At 42.6% G+C, this 18,752-nt stretch overlaps 1 protein-coding gene across 1 annotated transcript in view; it reads right to left on the reverse strand.

The window, feature by feature from the left end:
* Positions 1–18,752, reverse strand: part of ZSWIM6 (zinc finger SWIM-type containing 6) — a 457,051-nt gene that overhangs the window by 29,282 nt on the left and 409,017 nt on the right. The window contains exons 11-12 of the mRNA XM_033930539.1: positions 15,137–15,294; positions 2,470–2,633 (exon numbers count right to left, since the gene is read on the reverse strand). Coding sequence (XP_033786430.1) covers positions 2,470–2,633; positions 15,137–15,294 — 322 coding nt within the window. The remainder of the gene's footprint in view (positions 1–2,469; positions 2,634–15,136; positions 15,295–18,752) is intronic.

Genomic DNA, 18,752 nt, shown 5'->3' on the forward strand with positions numbered 1-18,752 from the left:
AGTTCTATTACTACTATTATTTCTAGAGTGCTACCAGACGTACGTAGCATTGTATAGAGTCACAAAGGAGACCATCCCTGCTTGAGTGAGCTTATAATCTAAACAATTGAGACAAACAATAAGCCAGGGTAGGGGGTTACAGTTAAAGTGGATGGTTAATTGCTGGCTAGAGTGGTGAGCAAAGGGTAGAGGGGACTAGGGTTATGGGTTGAAGGCTGTCTCAAAAAGGTGGGTTTTCAGCCTATTTTTAAACAAGGGAATGGAAGGGGCGTGACAGACAGGTAGTTTATTCTAGGCATTTGGGGTGGCATAATGAAAGGAACCAAGTCTGGAATTGGTAGTAGAGGAGAAGGGTACAGATAAAAGCAATTTATCTGAGGAACGGAGTTCTCTGGGAGGTGTATAAGGAGAGAAGAGATAAGGATAGGGACTTGTATACTGCCTTTTTGTAGTTTTTTTACCACCACACTCAAAGCGGTTTACATACAGGTACTTCAAGCATTTTCCCTATCTGTCCCGGGGGGCTCACAGTCTATCTAATGTACCTGGGACAGTGGAGGATTAAGTGACTTGCCCAGGGTCACAAGGAGCAGCATGGGGTTTGAACCCACCACCTTAGGGTGCTGAGGCTGTAGCTCTAACCACTGCGCCACATTCGCCTCTGCTGAAAGATACTGAGGGGCTGCAGAACCAACACACTAGTAGGTTAATAATAGTAGTTTGAACTCTTTGCGAAGGCGGATAGGGAGCCAGCGAAGTGATTTGAGAAGAGGAGTGAGGTGAGTGTAGCGAGGTTGGCAAAAATAAGTTGTGCAGCAGAGTTTTGTACAGATTGCAGGGGGGAGAGGCGGTTCAGTGGGAGACATGGTAGAAGTAGATTGCAGCAGTCTAAGCATGAGGTTATCAGAGTGTGGGCAAGGGTCTGGGTAGTGTGCTCAGAGAGGAAAGGGAAAATTCGGGTGATGTTGTAGAGATAGAAACAACAGGCTTTAGCAGTCTGTTGGATGTGGGCAGAAAATGAGAGGTCAGAATTGAAGACGACTTCAAGATTACAAGCAGAGGAGACAGGAACAATAAGAAGTATTATTTACAGAAACAAAGAATGGAGGGAGAGGAGCGGAGGATTTAGGAGGAAAGACATGTCTTGGACATGTTTAATATCAGGTGGTGGCAGGACATCCAGGCAGAGACTTTTGGGGATTTTAGGTGAAATCTTGGGTATAGAGATACTGGAAGCCATGAGAGGAGATCAGGGTCCCAAGGGAAGGGGTGTAGAGAGAAAAGAGAAGAGGTCTTAAGACAGAGTTCTTCACTGATTTTATTTCATAATTCTTTTTGCATTGCTAACATGACATCCTTTAATTGCACCACACTTTCAGAGACTGGACTCTTTCTCTTACAGCCAGCAGCTCTTTGCATCCAATGTACACAGAACTTCTCATTTACTGGTAGGAAAAATAATTTTATTTTCTGTTTTGTGATTACAATTGTATATATATGGCACTTGGTGCAACAGACTGGAAAGTCACCCTTTTACTGATCAGCTGCTGTCCGCATCTTAATATTGTTCAGTTGCTAATTATTTAAAATTGCTTAAGGTAGTAGAGTTGCTTAAATATATTATAAGGTCTTTTAAATGTACTTGGTATATTTATTAGTTTGAAAAGGATGTGCAATAAAAACTGAATTTAAACTACTGATGAAAATCCTTAATTGACACTTATTTTAAGAAATTTATTCTCTTCCTAATCAGGTTAAGGGTTTATAAATTGCAGCATGTGCTTGGGATAGCCAGGAGTTGGGGGGCTAAAAAACACAAGTCTACCCCACTGAGAACTACTTTAAAGTAACCACTCTTTGGGACCTTTTCATAGGAAAATATGCTTTTGTAAAATCTTTTGTTCAAACACAACTTCTTCAAATTTTTTCCACATAAAGAACTAGCTTTAACTTAAAAGAATAGGCACCAACTGGATGGGAGGGGGATTTAGTAAGTCTTTCCACAGCAGTGCTTAATTTATGGAAATGCTTTTGAAAATTGACTTCAAAATACGTAGCAATGTTGCTTTAAAATTACAGCATGGTATAGTATGTCTTGCCACCATTTACCCTACAAACCATCCCCCTGAGCGTAAATAAGAATGTTATTCAGCAGAGGACTTTGAATCACATGGGCTTTCTACAAATGGTAGCTGTACTGCATACACTTCAAATTAATGCTGCAGACTTTCTCCAAGGAAAGAAAAAAATCCACTCCACTCCAGTTCACTTAGAACCACCAAACAGCATTAAATTCTGCACTAAAATATAGGATAAGCTGGAAGAATTCCTGTACATAACACACTATTTAGATTTATTTATTTATTTATTTTTTAAAGTGCCCATCACAGAGATGCTTTCGGCCTAACCAAAGCTAGTTAACATTTTTATTAACTACCACCTGGACTGATGTGAGTGGGTTATACTGACCTGAAGACCTAGCTCCAAAGACACTTTTAATAGGGTGATATCTGGTAAGCTGTCCATGAGGGTTGCTATTTTAAAAGCATCTTGGGCAAGTTTGAAGATGTGCGATGAGGAGTGAATGTTTTTCTGGATGGATTCTAACACTGTTTCCAGCCTCCGAACATCACCTGCAATATAGACGCACAAACTTCTTAAGAGCAATTGTTGTTGGAGAAACTCCATAAGAAAAAACATGGTTTTCAATTGGAATGAAATTTACTGACAGTTTTCTAACTACAGTAGATTCACTGTGAGCATCTCTTTTTAAAGCTTTAGACAACATACATATATTTTGTTAATGTACACAGTCAAATTGATTAGTCAATATAAAGCTGAACTTTACTTTGGAATCTTTGTCGTCTGTGATGATTCATTGACTTAGGTAAAGGGCCCATTTACTAAAGCATGTTAAGCAGTGAGTGTGTGAATTAGCAGGTACTGTCAACACCTGAGTTTGGCAACTTACCATGCTGGCAAGACGGTAGGTATGCTAATTCGCATGCTAACTGCATAGTGTGTTATGAAGCAGGAAATGGGTGGTGCCTAGACTGCAAATTGCAGCTAATGCATGGTTCTTTATCATGTGCAGTCACTTGTGCAGTTAGAATGGATGACTTCACTTATTGGCTCCTCATTAGGAGGCAGTTAAGTGCATTCACACTAACTATAAATACAATTACCCTGAAATTCTATAAAGGGTGCTAAAAACAGCATTCAGGGGGTCTTTTAATGCATAATTAAATTAACTAACTGGGGCGAAATTAGTATTTAAGTGCCTATAATTGACATCAATAAGAATTACCACTGATTGTAGTTACATGTGTAAATAGCTTCTAATTTCTACGGCACCCAATTCCAAAGGGGATGTGGACACAGGAGGGGCATGGGTATGTCAAGTAACTGGGCACTAAGTTACCAAATATTGTCAGTTATGTTCCTAACTGCCAATATTTAGGTGCCAACATTTATACCAGCCACTGATATTGGCATATGTCAAAATTCTAACTTACAGTATTCTATAACAGCAACTACGCAATATTGCTGTTATAAAATTGGCACCCTTTATTTAATTGAGTCCTTAATGCACAGTAAAGAACTTTTCTGTGCAGTAACTATAAGGAAACATACTGGGGAAGCTCTCAACAGATAATGTCTGGTAAGTGCAAAATTTCTATTTTTACGTTTGTAATATTGTAAGATAGAAAAATAATCACCACTATTCCAAAGTAAAAAGAAAATATTCTTAATGTGAAAACCCCCCCAAACTTTTGACCACAATTTAGGAAATAGATTTAATAGGAAAAAAAATAGTACAGTAATAGCAAATCAGAATTCAATTACAGCACATAATCCAATGACATTTACATTTTATCTTTTTTTTTTAGTAAAAGGGCCTCTAAAAAAAGATGTTCCAGTGTAATGGGCGTAGGGGTTCTGAACAGTTGGATAGTCACCCGCAAACTGTGTGTTTTGCAGAAGGTATCAATCATTTTCTTTGGCTCCACTTCCTTCCCCAGAAGGGCTGTGCTGTAGACTCTCAGGTTTCCCTTTCTCAAGCATGTTCAGAAGGCATCTGATCTGCTCTGAATTTGTTTTTTGATTTTTTTTGTGTGTTTTTTTTATCGGATCTCAAGGATGTCATTAGTGCTGAGGTTCCTAGTACCCCTGGGAACTGACTGGGAGAAGAGACAAATATTCATTAAAGAGGTCTGATGCTAGCAGGCTTCTCTGATCTCAGGGTTCCTACCTAACCAGCCTGCTCTAATGGTTGAGACCACTTGGGGACCATTCCCCTCATAGAGAAGCTTGCCCCAGATTTTGGCCAGGGCTTGAGCATAGGCTGTGTGGCCCCGAGTCAGTCCTGAGAGCCAGAGAGGGTGCTGGCTGCATACTTTACGCCCCTCGTCAACGCAAGAAGAGCTGTGTGTGTGGGGGCTCCTACAGCCTGGCATTACCTCCTGGTGCTAGGTTCAATGGTGACGACTATAGAAATAATTCCTTGGGTGAAAGCACATTTGCATCCCCTATAGGATGCACTGATGTCATAATGATCGCCTCAGGCCATTGCCTGGTCTCCAGAGGCACGCTGCAGCCTGCAATGGTGGCTTAGGCCACAGACGCTGGCTAAGAGGATGTTGCTAAGCAGAGTCTTGGGTGATCTTGATGATGAATGCCAGCCTTTACGGCTGGGGAGGTCACTGTGAGGGTCATCTAACTAAACTAAACCTTAAGTTTATATACCGCATCATCTCCACGGATGTTGTGGAGCTCGGCACGGTTTACAAGAACTTATATATAGAAGAGAAGAGTAAGGGGGGATAGAATTACATTTTAGTGAAAAGCCAGGTTTTCAGTTGCTTGCGGAATAATTGGAGGGAGCCCAGTTTCCGCAGCGGGGTAGTAAGATCGTTCCAAAGACCTGTGATTCTAAAGAGAAGGGATTTTCCCAGTTTGCCTGCATAGCGAATACCGTGTAGAGAGGGGAAGGATAATTTATACCTTTGGGTGGGTCTGGTAGATTCAGGACTCGAGGAGTTATAAGATAGTGGGATTAAGGGAGGAAGGATGCCATGAATGATCTTAAAAGCCAGGCAGAAGCATTTGAAATGGATTCTGGACTTCACTGGAAGCCACTGAAGTTTGGCTAGGAGTGGGGAGACATGGTCAGACTTGCGTTTTGCAAAGATCAACTTGGCTGCAGTATTCTGGATTAGCTGGAGTCTTTGAAGACTTTTTTTTGATAGGCTTAAGTAGATGGCATTGTAGTAGTCTAATTTGGAGAGGATGATGAATTGGACAAGGACGGCAAAATGTTGTTGGCGAAAATAGGCTCTTACTTTCCTAAGCATGTGGAGCCTGAAAAAGCATGATTTAGCCAAGGAGTTGAGGTGGTCATTGAGGGAGAGAGAAGAATCGATAATGATGCCAAGGACCTTGCTTGAGAACTCAAGCTGCAGTGCAGCACCTGAGGGTAGTGTGAAGAGGGTGGGCAGGTAAGAACATAAGAACATAAGAAGTTGCCTCCACTGGGTCAGACCGAGGTCCATCTCGCCCAGCGGTCCGCTCCCGCGGCGGCCCATCAGGTCTGCGACCTGTGAAGTGGTTTCTGACCACTTCTATAACCTACCTCAAGTTCTATCTGTACCCCTCTATCCCCTTATCCTCCAGGAACCTATCCAAACCCTTCTTGAATCCTTGTACAGAGTTCTGGCCTATCACTTCCTCCAGAAGCGCGTTCCATGTGTCTACCACCCTCTGTGTAAAAAAGAATTTTCTAGCATTTGTTCTAAACCTGTCCCCTTTCAATTTCTCCGAGTGACCCCTAGTGCTTGTGGCTCCTCTCAGTTTGAAGAATCTGTCCTTATTTACTCTCTCTATGCCCCTAAGGATTTTGAAGGTTTCTATCATGTCCCCTCTAAGTCTCCTCTTCTCCAGGGAGAACATCCCCAGCATTTTTAACCTGTCAGCGTATGGAAAATTTTCCATACCTTTTATCAGCTTAGTCGCCCTCCTCTGCACTCCCTCGAGTACCGCCATGTCCTTCTTGAGGTACGGCGACCAGTATTGAACACAGTACTCCAGGTGCGGGCGCACCATTGCGCGATACAGCGGCATGATGACTTCCTTCGTCCGGGTCGTGATACCCTTTTTGATGATGCCCAGCATTCTGTTTGCTTTCTTTGAGGCTGTCGCACATTGCACCGATGGTTTCAGTGATGAGTCGACCATCACCCCCAGGTCCCTTTCCAGGTTACTCACCCCTAGCAGTGTTCCCCCCATTTTGTAGTTGAACATCGGGTTCTTTTTCCCTACATGCATGACCTTGCATTTCTCTACGTTAAAACTCATTTGCCACTTTTTTGCCCAGTCTTCCAGTCTCGTTAGGTCCCTTTGTAGGTCTTCGCAGTCTTCCGTGTTTCTAACCCTGCTGCAGAGTTTGGTGTCATCAGCAAATTTGATAACCTCACATTTTGTCCCCGTCTCCAGATCGTTAATAAATATATTGAATAGTAGAGGTCCCAGCACCGACCCCTGCGGAACTCCGCTCGTGACCCATTGCCAATCTGAGTATTGGCCCTTGACTCCAACCCTCTGTTTCCTGCCCGCTAGCCAGTGTTTGATCCATCGGTAGATATCCCCTTGCACCCCGTGGTTCCACAGTTTTTTAAGTAGCCGTTCGTGAGGTACCTTGTCGAAGGCTTTTTGGAAGTCAAGGTAAATGATGTCTATGGATTCACCCTTATCCATCTGACTGTTTATTCCCTCAAAGAAGTACAGCAAGTTCGTGAGGCACGACCTTCCCTTGCAGAAGCCATGCTGGCTCGCCTTCAGTTGTCCATTGTTTTCTATGTGTTCGCAGATTGTGTCCTTTACCATTGCTTCCATCATTTTTCCAGGTGTTCTAACTTTGGGCCGAGCCAGAGTAATTTTGTTTTTGATTCATTCAATTTCATCTGTACCGAGAAGGACCAGGAATGGAGTCTCATTATGCAAGCTATAATGTTCTCGTGGAGGTTGGTGAGGTTCTGGTCCGTCTCAAAGAGGACAAGGATGTCATCAGCGTATGTGTAGATTGTTTCAAGGGGGGATAATTGGAGGAGTTTCAGGGAGGACATATAGATATTAAAGAGAATAGGGGATAGGGGTGATCCCTGAGGGACACCGCAAGATGGTGTCCAAGGAACGGACATGGTGCCATTTGTGTTGACAGTGTAGGAGCGAGAGCGTAGTGAAGGTTGCCATCTCAAAAATGGTCAATCAATCAGCTAGAGCTGAGCTAACCGCACAGTGCTTCAGATGTTGGAAAACACTCTCGAAGGCAAGGTGGTCTTTTCAGACAATGGCACGGCACCAAAAGTGCTCTCCTAAAATTGGAAGCCCACAGGTTATTTTGTTGGGCAGAAGTTCATCTAAAGGCTCAATCAGCAGCTTGTGTAGCAGGAGTGTACAACGTTCAAACCAACTATCTGAGCCAACAAACCTTGGTTCTCAGGGAGTGGTCCCTATTCTAGAGAGCTGCTGGGAGTGGCTGACTTTCAATCTCATGACAACAGCAAAAGCAGTAAGATTCTTCAACCAATGATATGAATCCGGAAGTGCAGGGGTGGATGCCTTGGTGCAGTGGTGCCCCACAACAGGTTTGTTGTACGTTTTCTCCTTGGACCCTGATAGGCAGGGTCATTTGGAGGATAGCGTCACACCAAAGACTGGTGATTCTAGTAGTCCCATATTTGGTGAGAAGGCCCTGGTATGCAGATCTAGTGAAAATATAAAGGACTGGAGCCTCAAGCTACCTCTGCAAACCACCTTGTTGTCACAGGGGCTGATTGCCCTGAAGGATCTGAAACATTTTGGGCTTACAACATGGTTTTAGAATGCAGAGGCTATTCAGATGTAGTTGTGGCAACTCTCCTCAGGGCAAAGAAACTGATGATGATTGCTGCCTATGCAAAGGCCTGGAAGACGTTCAGAGCCTGGTGCAATACCAGAAATGAGGAGCCTTTAAGGGTCAGATAGCATGTCTCTCATGCTGTAGGGCATAGATGGACAAAGTTCCTTTAGCTGCACACCTGGATGTATCAAGTTTTTTTGAATGGTGCACTGTGGTTGCGTCCAACAGTGAGACAGTCTTTTTCAATGTGGAATCTGAACCTGGTTCTGAAGTCCTTAACTCGAGCGCCATCTGAGCCATTGCAGGGAGTGACACTCATAAACCTTACCATGAAGACGGTGTTTTTGTGGCAACTGCATTGGTGAGAAGAGTCTCGGAGCTGCAGGCCTTGTACTGCAGAGAGCTGTTCCTCAGGTTTAATGACATGGGAGTTATTACACACAGCTCGTCTTTTTTGCCAAAGGTTGTTTCGCCTTTCCATGTAAAAGCAAAAAGTTTGACTGCCTGTATTTAGATCATCAGGGTCCAAAGAGGACAAGATCTTGCAGTTATCGGATGCCAAGCGGATCCTTCTAAGGTATCTTGAAGTGACCATGAGTTTCATCTGACTGATCCATCTGTTTTGATGAACCCCAGTTAGCAGGGAAGGTTGGCTTCTAAGGCGTCCATTTCCAGATCCAAGTTTCCAAGTTTATTAAATATTTGATTAATCGCTTATTAACATTCTAAGCGATGTACAAAGTATAAAATATTAAATTACAAGGGAAGGGAAACAGACAATGTAAATACGACTGACAAGACAAATTAATGACACAGAAGGAAGGGAGTAGGTAAAGAAATACAATTTTAAAAAATAGTAAAGGAAACATATAAGGGCAAAATAACATTAGGGAGGGGGAAGAAATAAAAAACAGAAAGTTTAAAGCATAGGGCTTAGTAGAAAACCCTAATCTAGTCCTACATTCTAGTTATATTAGCTATCAAATGCATCTTTAAAAAGTTTGCTCTTAAATCTCTCCAAACCTGATTCTTCTCGTATATAAATTGGAAGTAGATTCCACGTTTGAGGGGCTGTAACAGAAAAAATAGAATGTCGCCGTGTATTTATAGATTTAAGAGAAGGAACTGTCAAAAGATGCTGATCAGATGGATTCGCATGGCCATATCTGCAACATACATTGGGAGTTTACAACGATCCCCGCTATCACTGAAAGCACACTCCACTATGGGGGTAGTAGCTTCCTGGGCAGAGTCTCGGGTGATTCCACCTGAGAAGATTTGCAGGACAGCAATGTGGTCTAAACTTCATACGTTCACGAAGTTTTACAGGGTTGATGTGGTAGCTCACCTGGACACAGCTTTTGTGTCCTCAGTGCTGGCAGCAGGCTCATCTGGCCCACCCAGGACTCTAGGGACTGCTTAGGTATGTCCCATTGTTCAGGACTTCTACACCCATTGCACCGGAAAAAAAGATTAGGTTCTTACTTCGATAATCTTCTTTCCTGTAGATGAGTGTAGAGGTCCTGAAATCTGCCCTTCAGTATTCCTTTCGACTGCTTGCAATGCCCAGAACAATGCTACAGTATAGTAGACAATCTGCCTCAGTCAAGTCAATTCAGGAGCCGAACAAGAGTTAACATAAAATGCTTTACTTAATTGTTAGTACGTTGCAAAAGAAATCTACTGTAGGGGTGTTTAATTTTCGAAAGGGTGGCTACGATAAAATGAGGAAAATGGTTAAAAAGAAGCTAAAAGGATCAGTTGCAAAGGTTAGGACTGTAAACCAGGTGTGGATGTTATTTAAAAATACCATCGTGGAAGCCCAGACCAGATATATTCCATGTATCAGCAAAGGTGGAAAGAAGAGGAAACGAGAGCTGGCGTGGTTAAAAAGTGAAGTGAAAGAGGCTATTAGAGCCAAAATAACATCCTTTAAAGAATGAAAAAAGGATCCAAATGAGGAAAATAGGAAGAAACACAAGCACTGGCAAGTTAGATGCAAAACATTGATAAAAACAGCTAAGAAGAAACACAAGCACTGGCAAGTTAGATGCAAAGCATTGATAAAGACAGCTAAGAATATGAAGAGAAACTTGCATAAGAGGCAAAAACTCAAAACAATTTTTTTAGGTACATCAGAAGCAGAAAACCTGTGAGGGAATTTGTGTGACTGTTGGATGATCAAGGAGCAAAAGGGGCGCTCAGGGAGGATAAGGCCATAGCGGAAAGGCTGAATGAATTTTTTGCTTCGGTCTTCCAGGGTGATGATGTGGAGGAACTGAAAGAAATCTCAGTGAATCTGAAAGATGAACAAAGCCAAATTGACAAGTTAAAAAGTGATAAATCACCAGGACCAGATGTTATACATCCTAGGGTACTAAAAGAACTCAAACATGAAATTGCTGACCTGCTGTTAGTGATCTGTAACCTGTCGCAAAAATCGTCTGTAGTACCTGAAGATTGGAGGGTGGCCAATGTTATGCTGATTATTAAAAAGGGCTCCAGAGGAGATCCGGGAAATTGGTGGGCAAAATGGTAGAAACAATTATAAAAAAAATAATTGTGGCACATGTAGACAAACATGATTTAATGAGACGGAGTCAGCATGGGTTCAGCCGAGGGAGATATCCTATATAATAAAAGGCTAACTCGCGCATGCGCACTCTTATTTGCGTGTTCCGTGCGCTGTAGGTCTGTGGCCGAAGGAGTGCGCATGCGCGCTTATACGTCACCAGCCGATCGCCTCCACAAGCAGGACTGCAGCCAGCCGCTGATCTCCGTTCCTCCTGCACCATGGCACACCAGGCATGTCCCTGCCTCCCCCGCCGCCGGCCTCGGGCTCCTGGGGGCCGGCGGTGCGAGCCGCCCGACCGGTGCTGAGGCCCCGCCTCCCCGCTACACAGCGCCGCCAGACCCGACAAAACGGCCCTACACTCACAGACCCGCGAGCAGGGTTGCCATGGAAACCCAGCCGGAATAACATGCAGTCGCGCAAGGGTCAGTGAGAGAGGATCAGGAGCTAAAGAGATATTGAAAAAAACAAAAAAACAACAGTGTACAAGGAGAGAGAGACACACAGATACTCACAGAAGGACAGGGGGCTAAAGAGACAGATTGAAAAAATAACAAAACACAGAGGACAAGGAGAGAGAGACACACAGACACTCACAGAAGGATAGGGGGCTAAAGAGACAGATTGAAAAAAATAACAAAACACAGAGGACAAGGAGAGAGAGAGACACAGGGAAAAAAATGGCAAACAGACATACAGCAGCCAAGGAGACAGACAGAGAGACAGTGGGCAAGGAGACAGCAAAAAAAAATACAAACAGCCAATGAGACAAACAGAAAAAAATAAAAAATACAATGCCCAAGGATAAATTCAGGAAAATAAACCATATAGACATACAGTGGCCAAGGAGTTAGACTGCAAAAAAGACATACAGCAGCCAATGAGACAGACAGACTGACAGCAACCAAGTAGACAATCAGCAAAAAAACACAAACAAACACAGAAAGCAAAAAAAGAGAAACATACAGCGGCCAAGGAGACAGGCATGCAACAAATAGGAAAAATATAAAAACTTTTAATAAATCAACCATACGTGAAGAAGGAATAAAAAAAAAAAAAAAGGAATAGACACCTACAGGGAAACACAGGATCAAGAGCATACAGAGAAAACAGAAGTTTGCAGGAATCAGGAACATATAGAGAAAGGAGAGCAGAGACCCCTGCAAGAAGAGAAAAATAGCAAAGAGACTGGGGATGAGAAAGAGAGCAGAGATGCTTGCAGGGAGAAAAAGCTAAGCAGTAATGTTACAGCTCGAGAGTGGAGACTGAGGAAGAACAAGAACATAAGAAGTTCCTCCCGCTGAGTCAGACCAGAGGTCCATCTTGCTCAGCGGTCCGCTCCCGCGGCGGCCCATCAGGCCTAGTGCCTGAACAATGGCCCTGATTAATTTTGTAACTTACCTCTAATCCCATCCCTATAATCTACCTTTACTCTTATCTGTACCCCTCAATCCCTTTGTCTTCCAAGTACCTATCCAAAGCTTCTTTGAACCCCTGTAGCGTGCTCCTGTTTATCACATCCTCTGATAGCGCGATCCATGTATCCACCACCCTCTGTGTGAAAAAGAACTTCCTGGCGTTTGTTCTAAACCTCTCCCCTTTCAATTTCTCTGAGTGCCCCCTTGTACTTATTGATCCCCTTAATTTGAAAAATCTGTCCCTGTCTATTTTTTCTATGCCCTTCATGATCTTGAAGGTTTCTATCATGTCTCCTCTAAGTCTCCGCTTTTTCAGTCTGTCAGTATATGAGAGGTCCTCCATGCCTTTTATTAGCTTAGTTGCTCTTCTCTGGACCCTCTCAAGTACCTCCATGTCCTTCTTGAGGTACGGCGACCAGAACTGAACACAGTACTCCAGTTGCGGGCGCACCATAGCACGATACAGTGGCAGGATGACTTCCTTTGTCCTGGTCGTGATACCCTTCTTAATGATACCCAACATTCTGTTTGTTTTCCTTGAGGCCGTTGCACACTGCGCCGACGCCTTCAATGTTGTGTCTACCATCACTCCCAGGTCTCTTTCAAGGTTGCTCACCCCTAGCGCTGATCCCCCCATTTTGTAAGTGAACATCGTTTTTTTTTTCCCCTATATGCATGACCTTGCATTTCCCTATGTTGAAACTCATTTGCCACTTTTTGGTCCATTTTTCCAGTGTTGTCAGATCTTTTTGGAGATCTTCGCAGTCCTCCATGTTACTGACCTTGCGATATAGTTTGGTGTCATCTGCAAATTTAATAACCTTACATTTTGTTCCTGCTTCCATGTCGTTAATGAATATATTGAATAGGAGCGGTCCCAGCACCGACCCCTGTGGAACTCCGCTCGTGATTCATTGCCAGTCTGAGTAATGTCCCTTTACTCCAAACCTCTGTTTCCTATCCGCCAGCCAGTTTTTGATCCATCGGTGGACCTCCCCTTGCACCCCATGGTTCCATAGCTTCCTTAGTAGTCTTTCGCGTGGCACCTTGTCGAAGGCTTTTTGGAAGTCAAGGTAAATGATATCTATGGATTCCCCTTTATCCACCTGGCTGGTTACCCCCTCAAAGAAGTATAATAAGTTCGTGAGGCATGACCTGCCCTTGCAGAAGCCATGCTGGCTCGACTTTAGCTGCCCATAGTTGTCGATGTGTTCCCAGATGCTGTCTTTAATCAGCGCTTCCATCATCTTTCCCGGGACCGAGGTCAAGCTCACCGGCCTGTAGTTTCCTGGGTCTCCCCTTGAGCCTTTCTTGAAGATAGTGGCTCAGCTATTTCGTTCCTTAGTTCCTTGAGTACGCTTGGGTGAATGCCATCTGGACCTGGCGATTTGTCGCTCTTTAGCCTGTCTATCTGCCTGAGGACATCCACCTTGCTCACCTCTAGCTGGACCAGATTTTCATCCTGCCTCACAAATTTGCTTGACTTCTTTGAAGGTGTGAATAAACATGTGGATAAAGGTGAGTTGGTTGATAAAGTGTATCTAGATTTTCATAAAGCTTTTGATAAAGTTCCTCACAAGAGGCTCCTGAGAAAATTAAAGTGTCATAGGATGGGTGGCAAAGTTCAGTTGTGGATTAGGCATTGGTTATCTGATAGAAAACTGAGCCCTATGCTAAAACCTGCTGGGTATAAGCTCTTCCCAGCAGGCCAAGCAAAGCAAGCGCATTTGAATGTTAAGTCAAGTTGGAACAGATCTCACCCTGAGAGAAATAGGAGCTTGAAGACATGACCTGAAGCCCAGAAAGACAAGTGAGGCAGAGTTCCTGGCAACAAGAACTCCAAACTGCGACCCTTGGGGGAATGCATGCTGGCACCCACCTAACCCCCAGTAAGCTCAAACTTGAATTAACTGGTGGTGACCGGAAGAGACCCAAATGACCAGAAGTGGCTGGTGGTGACCAGAGTGACTGCTTGGCAAATCCTTTATAAGAAAGCCTTTTAAAAGAGCTGAAGCCCTGTACCCCCACAGCAATTATTTTGCACTCTTATAGTAATCACTCTTTCAAATTATTTTTGCATAAAAACAGCTGGATTTTAGAGGGACAGTTGTATTTAAGTTGTCCAAACTAATGAAGACCTCAATAAGATTCTTGCTGAAACTAAAATTATATCTTTAAATTTAAAACTAGGTCTACATTAAATCACTGCAATTTAAACATATGGTAAAGATGGCTTAAAAAAAAAAAACCCAAAACAAAAAAAACTTGTATTCCCTTTGAAAATGTTTTGGGCTACATAACTCTTGAGATATGGGGGGAGGGGGGAAGGAGAAACCTCTGACAAACTCAACAAATTTAAAATCACAACATCCCAATACTCCATGAAAGAACAAACTTTAATCCTGATATGTTTTGAATGTAAAAACCCAAAGCAGAAAACCAAACCTATACCTGCTAAGCAAGATCAGCTTGTAAAGTAAGTGATCCTATGACTGCTGCTTCCTAAAATGTCACAGGCACTAGCTTATCTCTGGTTTGGACACATACCAGCCAACTCTATACAGAAGCCATTTGAAATAAAGATACCGCATAAATTCCATATACCAAATTGCAGCTGCCAACTCCAGCTGAACATACTATATTTTGTTTACTTAACCAAAATACCTGTGCTCACAAATCTACTGAGCTACACAAGAAAAAAAATAGACCATTTGAAAATGTGTGCCTCATATTAGAGCATGCATATTAGTAAAAGCAACTGGAAGTGCTCTGTAACCACTGCAGAGTAAATAACTTAAGAGATTTTTTTTTCCCCCTTAGGTCAGCCTAATACACACCCATTAACTCAACTGAAACATCTGGGTTGTTTTCATTTATAATAGTAAATTGCTGAGTATCTCTTGCTGATGTTAGCTCTCTGAACACTAGAACTGGTATTGATTTAAGAGTTCTAAATCTGGTGTTTGTCTACTCTTGGGTCTACACATCCTAGATAATCTTTCTCTCAGCAAAACAAATACACTGCCCTAGACCTGAACTATGCCCATTTGGATGAAATCCAAGAAGTTGAGCAATTCAGCTTGCATTCTAAGCATGAGACTGGAAGCAAATTCTCTCTTTCTGATATGCTTCAAACTAGAATCTACCAACACATGATCTGAGAATATTAAAAGTGCACTTTTTATAAATGGTGATATATTTGCTTATCTGAATTCAACATCCATTCACTAATTAATAATGGTACTATACCTTTGGCTGCTGTTAGCATGGTTGATGCTAATTCACACTGCTGGGATTCAATGTGACTTAGGGTGAACCAGCGGGGATACCGATTTGGAACAACTGAAGCAATGTGATGTGGGCGAGACATATCTCCTGTAGGAGCTGTAGATTCCAATACTAGTAACCTGTTAAAACAGGGAGACAAAGTTTTTTCAATCCTGATAAGTTTAAAGATGATCAGTGAGACAAGACAGTGAACAAGGAATAGCTAAATAGAAAATTACATTTATTTCAGCTATGAAAAAGCCAGAGAAGCCTTACTTAAGGCATAGGTTTTTTGTTTTTTTTTTTGAGGGGGGGGTTGAGAGGAGAGATTTGATTTGAAGGGGGTTTATAATCCATTTTACTTTCCTGATTCAAGGTAGATTACATAATTTAAATCTATAATTAATAAGCTACATCATTAGACAATAAAAATCAATAGACTACACATACTGTATTCTCTCTAATAGCTGACCACCCTTTGTTACAACATCAAAAAACCCCTATAAATTTCATTTTAGAAGCAAAATTTAGATTCCTCCAATAGCAGCCCACCCTCCAGAAATCATAGAAACCGGCACTGCTCTTCTCCACCCTCACCTCATGTGAAGACTATATCTCTATCATCTTATCTCACTGGTCTATTGCTGGGTCATTGTGGGGTCTTGAACATGTATTGATGCTCAAGGCTTTGCGTATGCGTATATGCTCAAAGTCTTGCACCAGCCATGCACCATAACAGTAAGGAGAAGTAAGAGGAGACCCAGTGATCTCAGGGGAAGGGGAAGAGTGGAGGAGAGCAGTGCAAGTTACTGTGGGAAGCAGGGTGGATATAAGAAATTTTGCTTCTATTAATAGTCCACCCTAAACTTCATAATAACCACCGTAATTTCTAACGTCACTAAATATGACTGAAAAAGACACATTTTAAGACTGACTAAATTCCTTTTAAGAAGAGATCTCTCTAAAAGGACTGTGGCAAACAATTCCATATTTGTGGCCCACTACCAGATATTCTATTTCCTGTATACTGTAATAGTGAAGGTTCCAGGCAGAGCCAAACAAATCCCACTCAATGAGCAAAGTTGCCGAGATGGAACATAGCGATGCACTATCCGATTCAAATAGTTGTGTACAAATCTGCATATTATTTTAGAAATAAAAACAACAAAAAAAAGGTTCTGAAAAAATTTATCCTTTTTTTTAAAAATATCTTTATTCATTTTTAATACTTTCATTAAGTGAATACAAGAAAAATACATTTTACACTTTATACATCACTTAAAATCCTTAGAATATATAATAAGATCAACACGGTGCACTGGCGCGCACCTTAGCGCGCTCCTTTGTGCGGCGACTGAAGGGCAATGACTGATCACTGCAACATACACCTAGAGAAGACTCCTGACACAAGCAAACCTACCCACAGATCACAAAATGAGAACCTCAACCACATTAATCCTATCGTTACTATATATTAACTGCATAGCTTCAACCCACTGTGCGCCATCCACATGCAGCACCATCTCATGGCATCCCACACAACACAAGATTCAAACCCTCACACCAAACGAACACACATAACAATCAACATGGACACAACCAGAACACCATACCCATTCTTTGGAACAAACGCATTAAGAACAATAACGACAACAAACAAAAGAAAAAACCACCTACCAAAGCAAACATCACTCTAAAGCCCACCAATCATCAACACACTAAACCAAACAACAAAGCCCCCAATCCCATGCTAACGCAAGGTCAGTAGCAAACAAACTGCTCCTCCTAAATGAGCTAATCACACCCAATAACATAGAGCTGTCTCTCAACACAAAAACATGGCTAAAAGAACAAAATAGCCCAGAACTACCTCACCTGTGCCCGCAAGGATACAACCTACTCCAGATCCCTAGGAAACACAAGCGAGGAGGAGGACTAGCAATAATATACAGAGACTCATATACCATCACAGAATTGGACTCAGCCATTCACCCCGACCTGTAATACATAACCTGCAAACTAGAGGTCAAACCCCATTCCACACTAAACAACATAGGAATACTACTGATCTACAGGCCCCCAAACTCCTACTTAAACACCACCTCCAAACTGTTAGAAATAATAGCAAACCTGGCATGCTAACACACCAACCTGCTCATCATTGGAGATGCCAATCTACCTCTCGAACTGACCAACAATAATGATGTTTCTAAACTCAAGACCCTAGTTGAAGACTGTCGAATCACTATCATGCCCTCAGGTCCAACTCATGAAAATGGACACACCCTTGACCTACTCGCTACTACCTCCGCTGACCTCATCACAAATATCAAATGGTCCCTTGTCCCCTGGTCTGACCACTATCTTCTCAAATTCAACCTAAACCTCACAGTAGAAAACCAAGCAAGCAAAACAGCAAAAGTAGTAAAACTAATACGAAAAAAAATCCAATCCAGACCTCGTTTGGAGACAAGTGCCGACATCTCTGATCTCCCCCTCAAACAGCACTACAGCAATGCTAGCAAACTGGAATAAGTCCATAATCGATATCTTAGATGTTCTCCCCCCCTACACCCCTGCCAAATAATACAAAGCCGGACCTCCCCCTGGTACACAGAATCTCTAAGAGCAGAAAAACAACTATGCAGATAACTAGAAAGGAGGTGGCGAAAGAACAAAATGCCAAACCACAGAGCGTTATGGAAAGCAGCAATCAATAAATATAAGTTCAGAAGCCAGGAAATGCTACTACACCAATGTAATAGGAATGGATACCACCACCAACAAAAAACTATTCTTTCTGGTAAAACAGCTAACCCCTGCCCACAAACAAAACACTATAGATCACCTCAACACACCCAGAGCTCAAGAGCTAGCAGATTACTTCCTGAACAAGATCAAAACTGTGCAAACAGAAGTAGCCAGCAAGCTATCAGCACAAACATCCAAGACTGGCTCCCAAACAATCCTCAGAAACCAGCAAGGCCGATCTCATCTGGTCCACCTTCACTACCCTGTCCATCTCCGACACACAAAAATTATTAGGCAAACTGGTCACCCAATGCAGCCCCTTAGACAACTGCTCCCCCTATCTCCTCACATCAGCACCCAAGGAAATTATCATATGGATCAACTCCCTCCGGAACAAATCCCTAATCCGGAAGAAATTGGAAAAATAGCTTTAACCCCAATTCTTAAATCATCTAACACAGATCTCACCACTCCCTCAAATTACAGGCCCATCCCCGGCATCCCCATTCTCACCAAACTTCTTGAAACCCACATAAGCAAACAACTAAGCTTCAACCCACTGTGCGCCACCCACATGCAGCACCATCTCATGGCACCCCACACAACAACAAAGATTCAAACCCTCACACCAAGCAAACACACATAACAATCAACATGGACACAACCAGAACACCATACCCATTCTTTGGAACAAACGCATTAAGAACAATAACGACAACAAACAAAAGAAAAAACCACCTACCAAAGCAAACATCACTCTAAAGACCACCAATCATCAACACACAACATTCATGCCTTCATCAGACACAATTCGGTTTCAGACAACAGCACAGCACAGTACAGAAAC

This window comes from Geotrypetes seraphini, chromosome 1 (assembly GCF_902459505.1).
Source record: "Geotrypetes seraphini chromosome 1, aGeoSer1.1, whole genome shotgun sequence".
Lineage (NCBI taxonomy): Eukaryota > Metazoa > Chordata > Amphibia > Gymnophiona > Dermophiidae > Geotrypetes > Geotrypetes seraphini.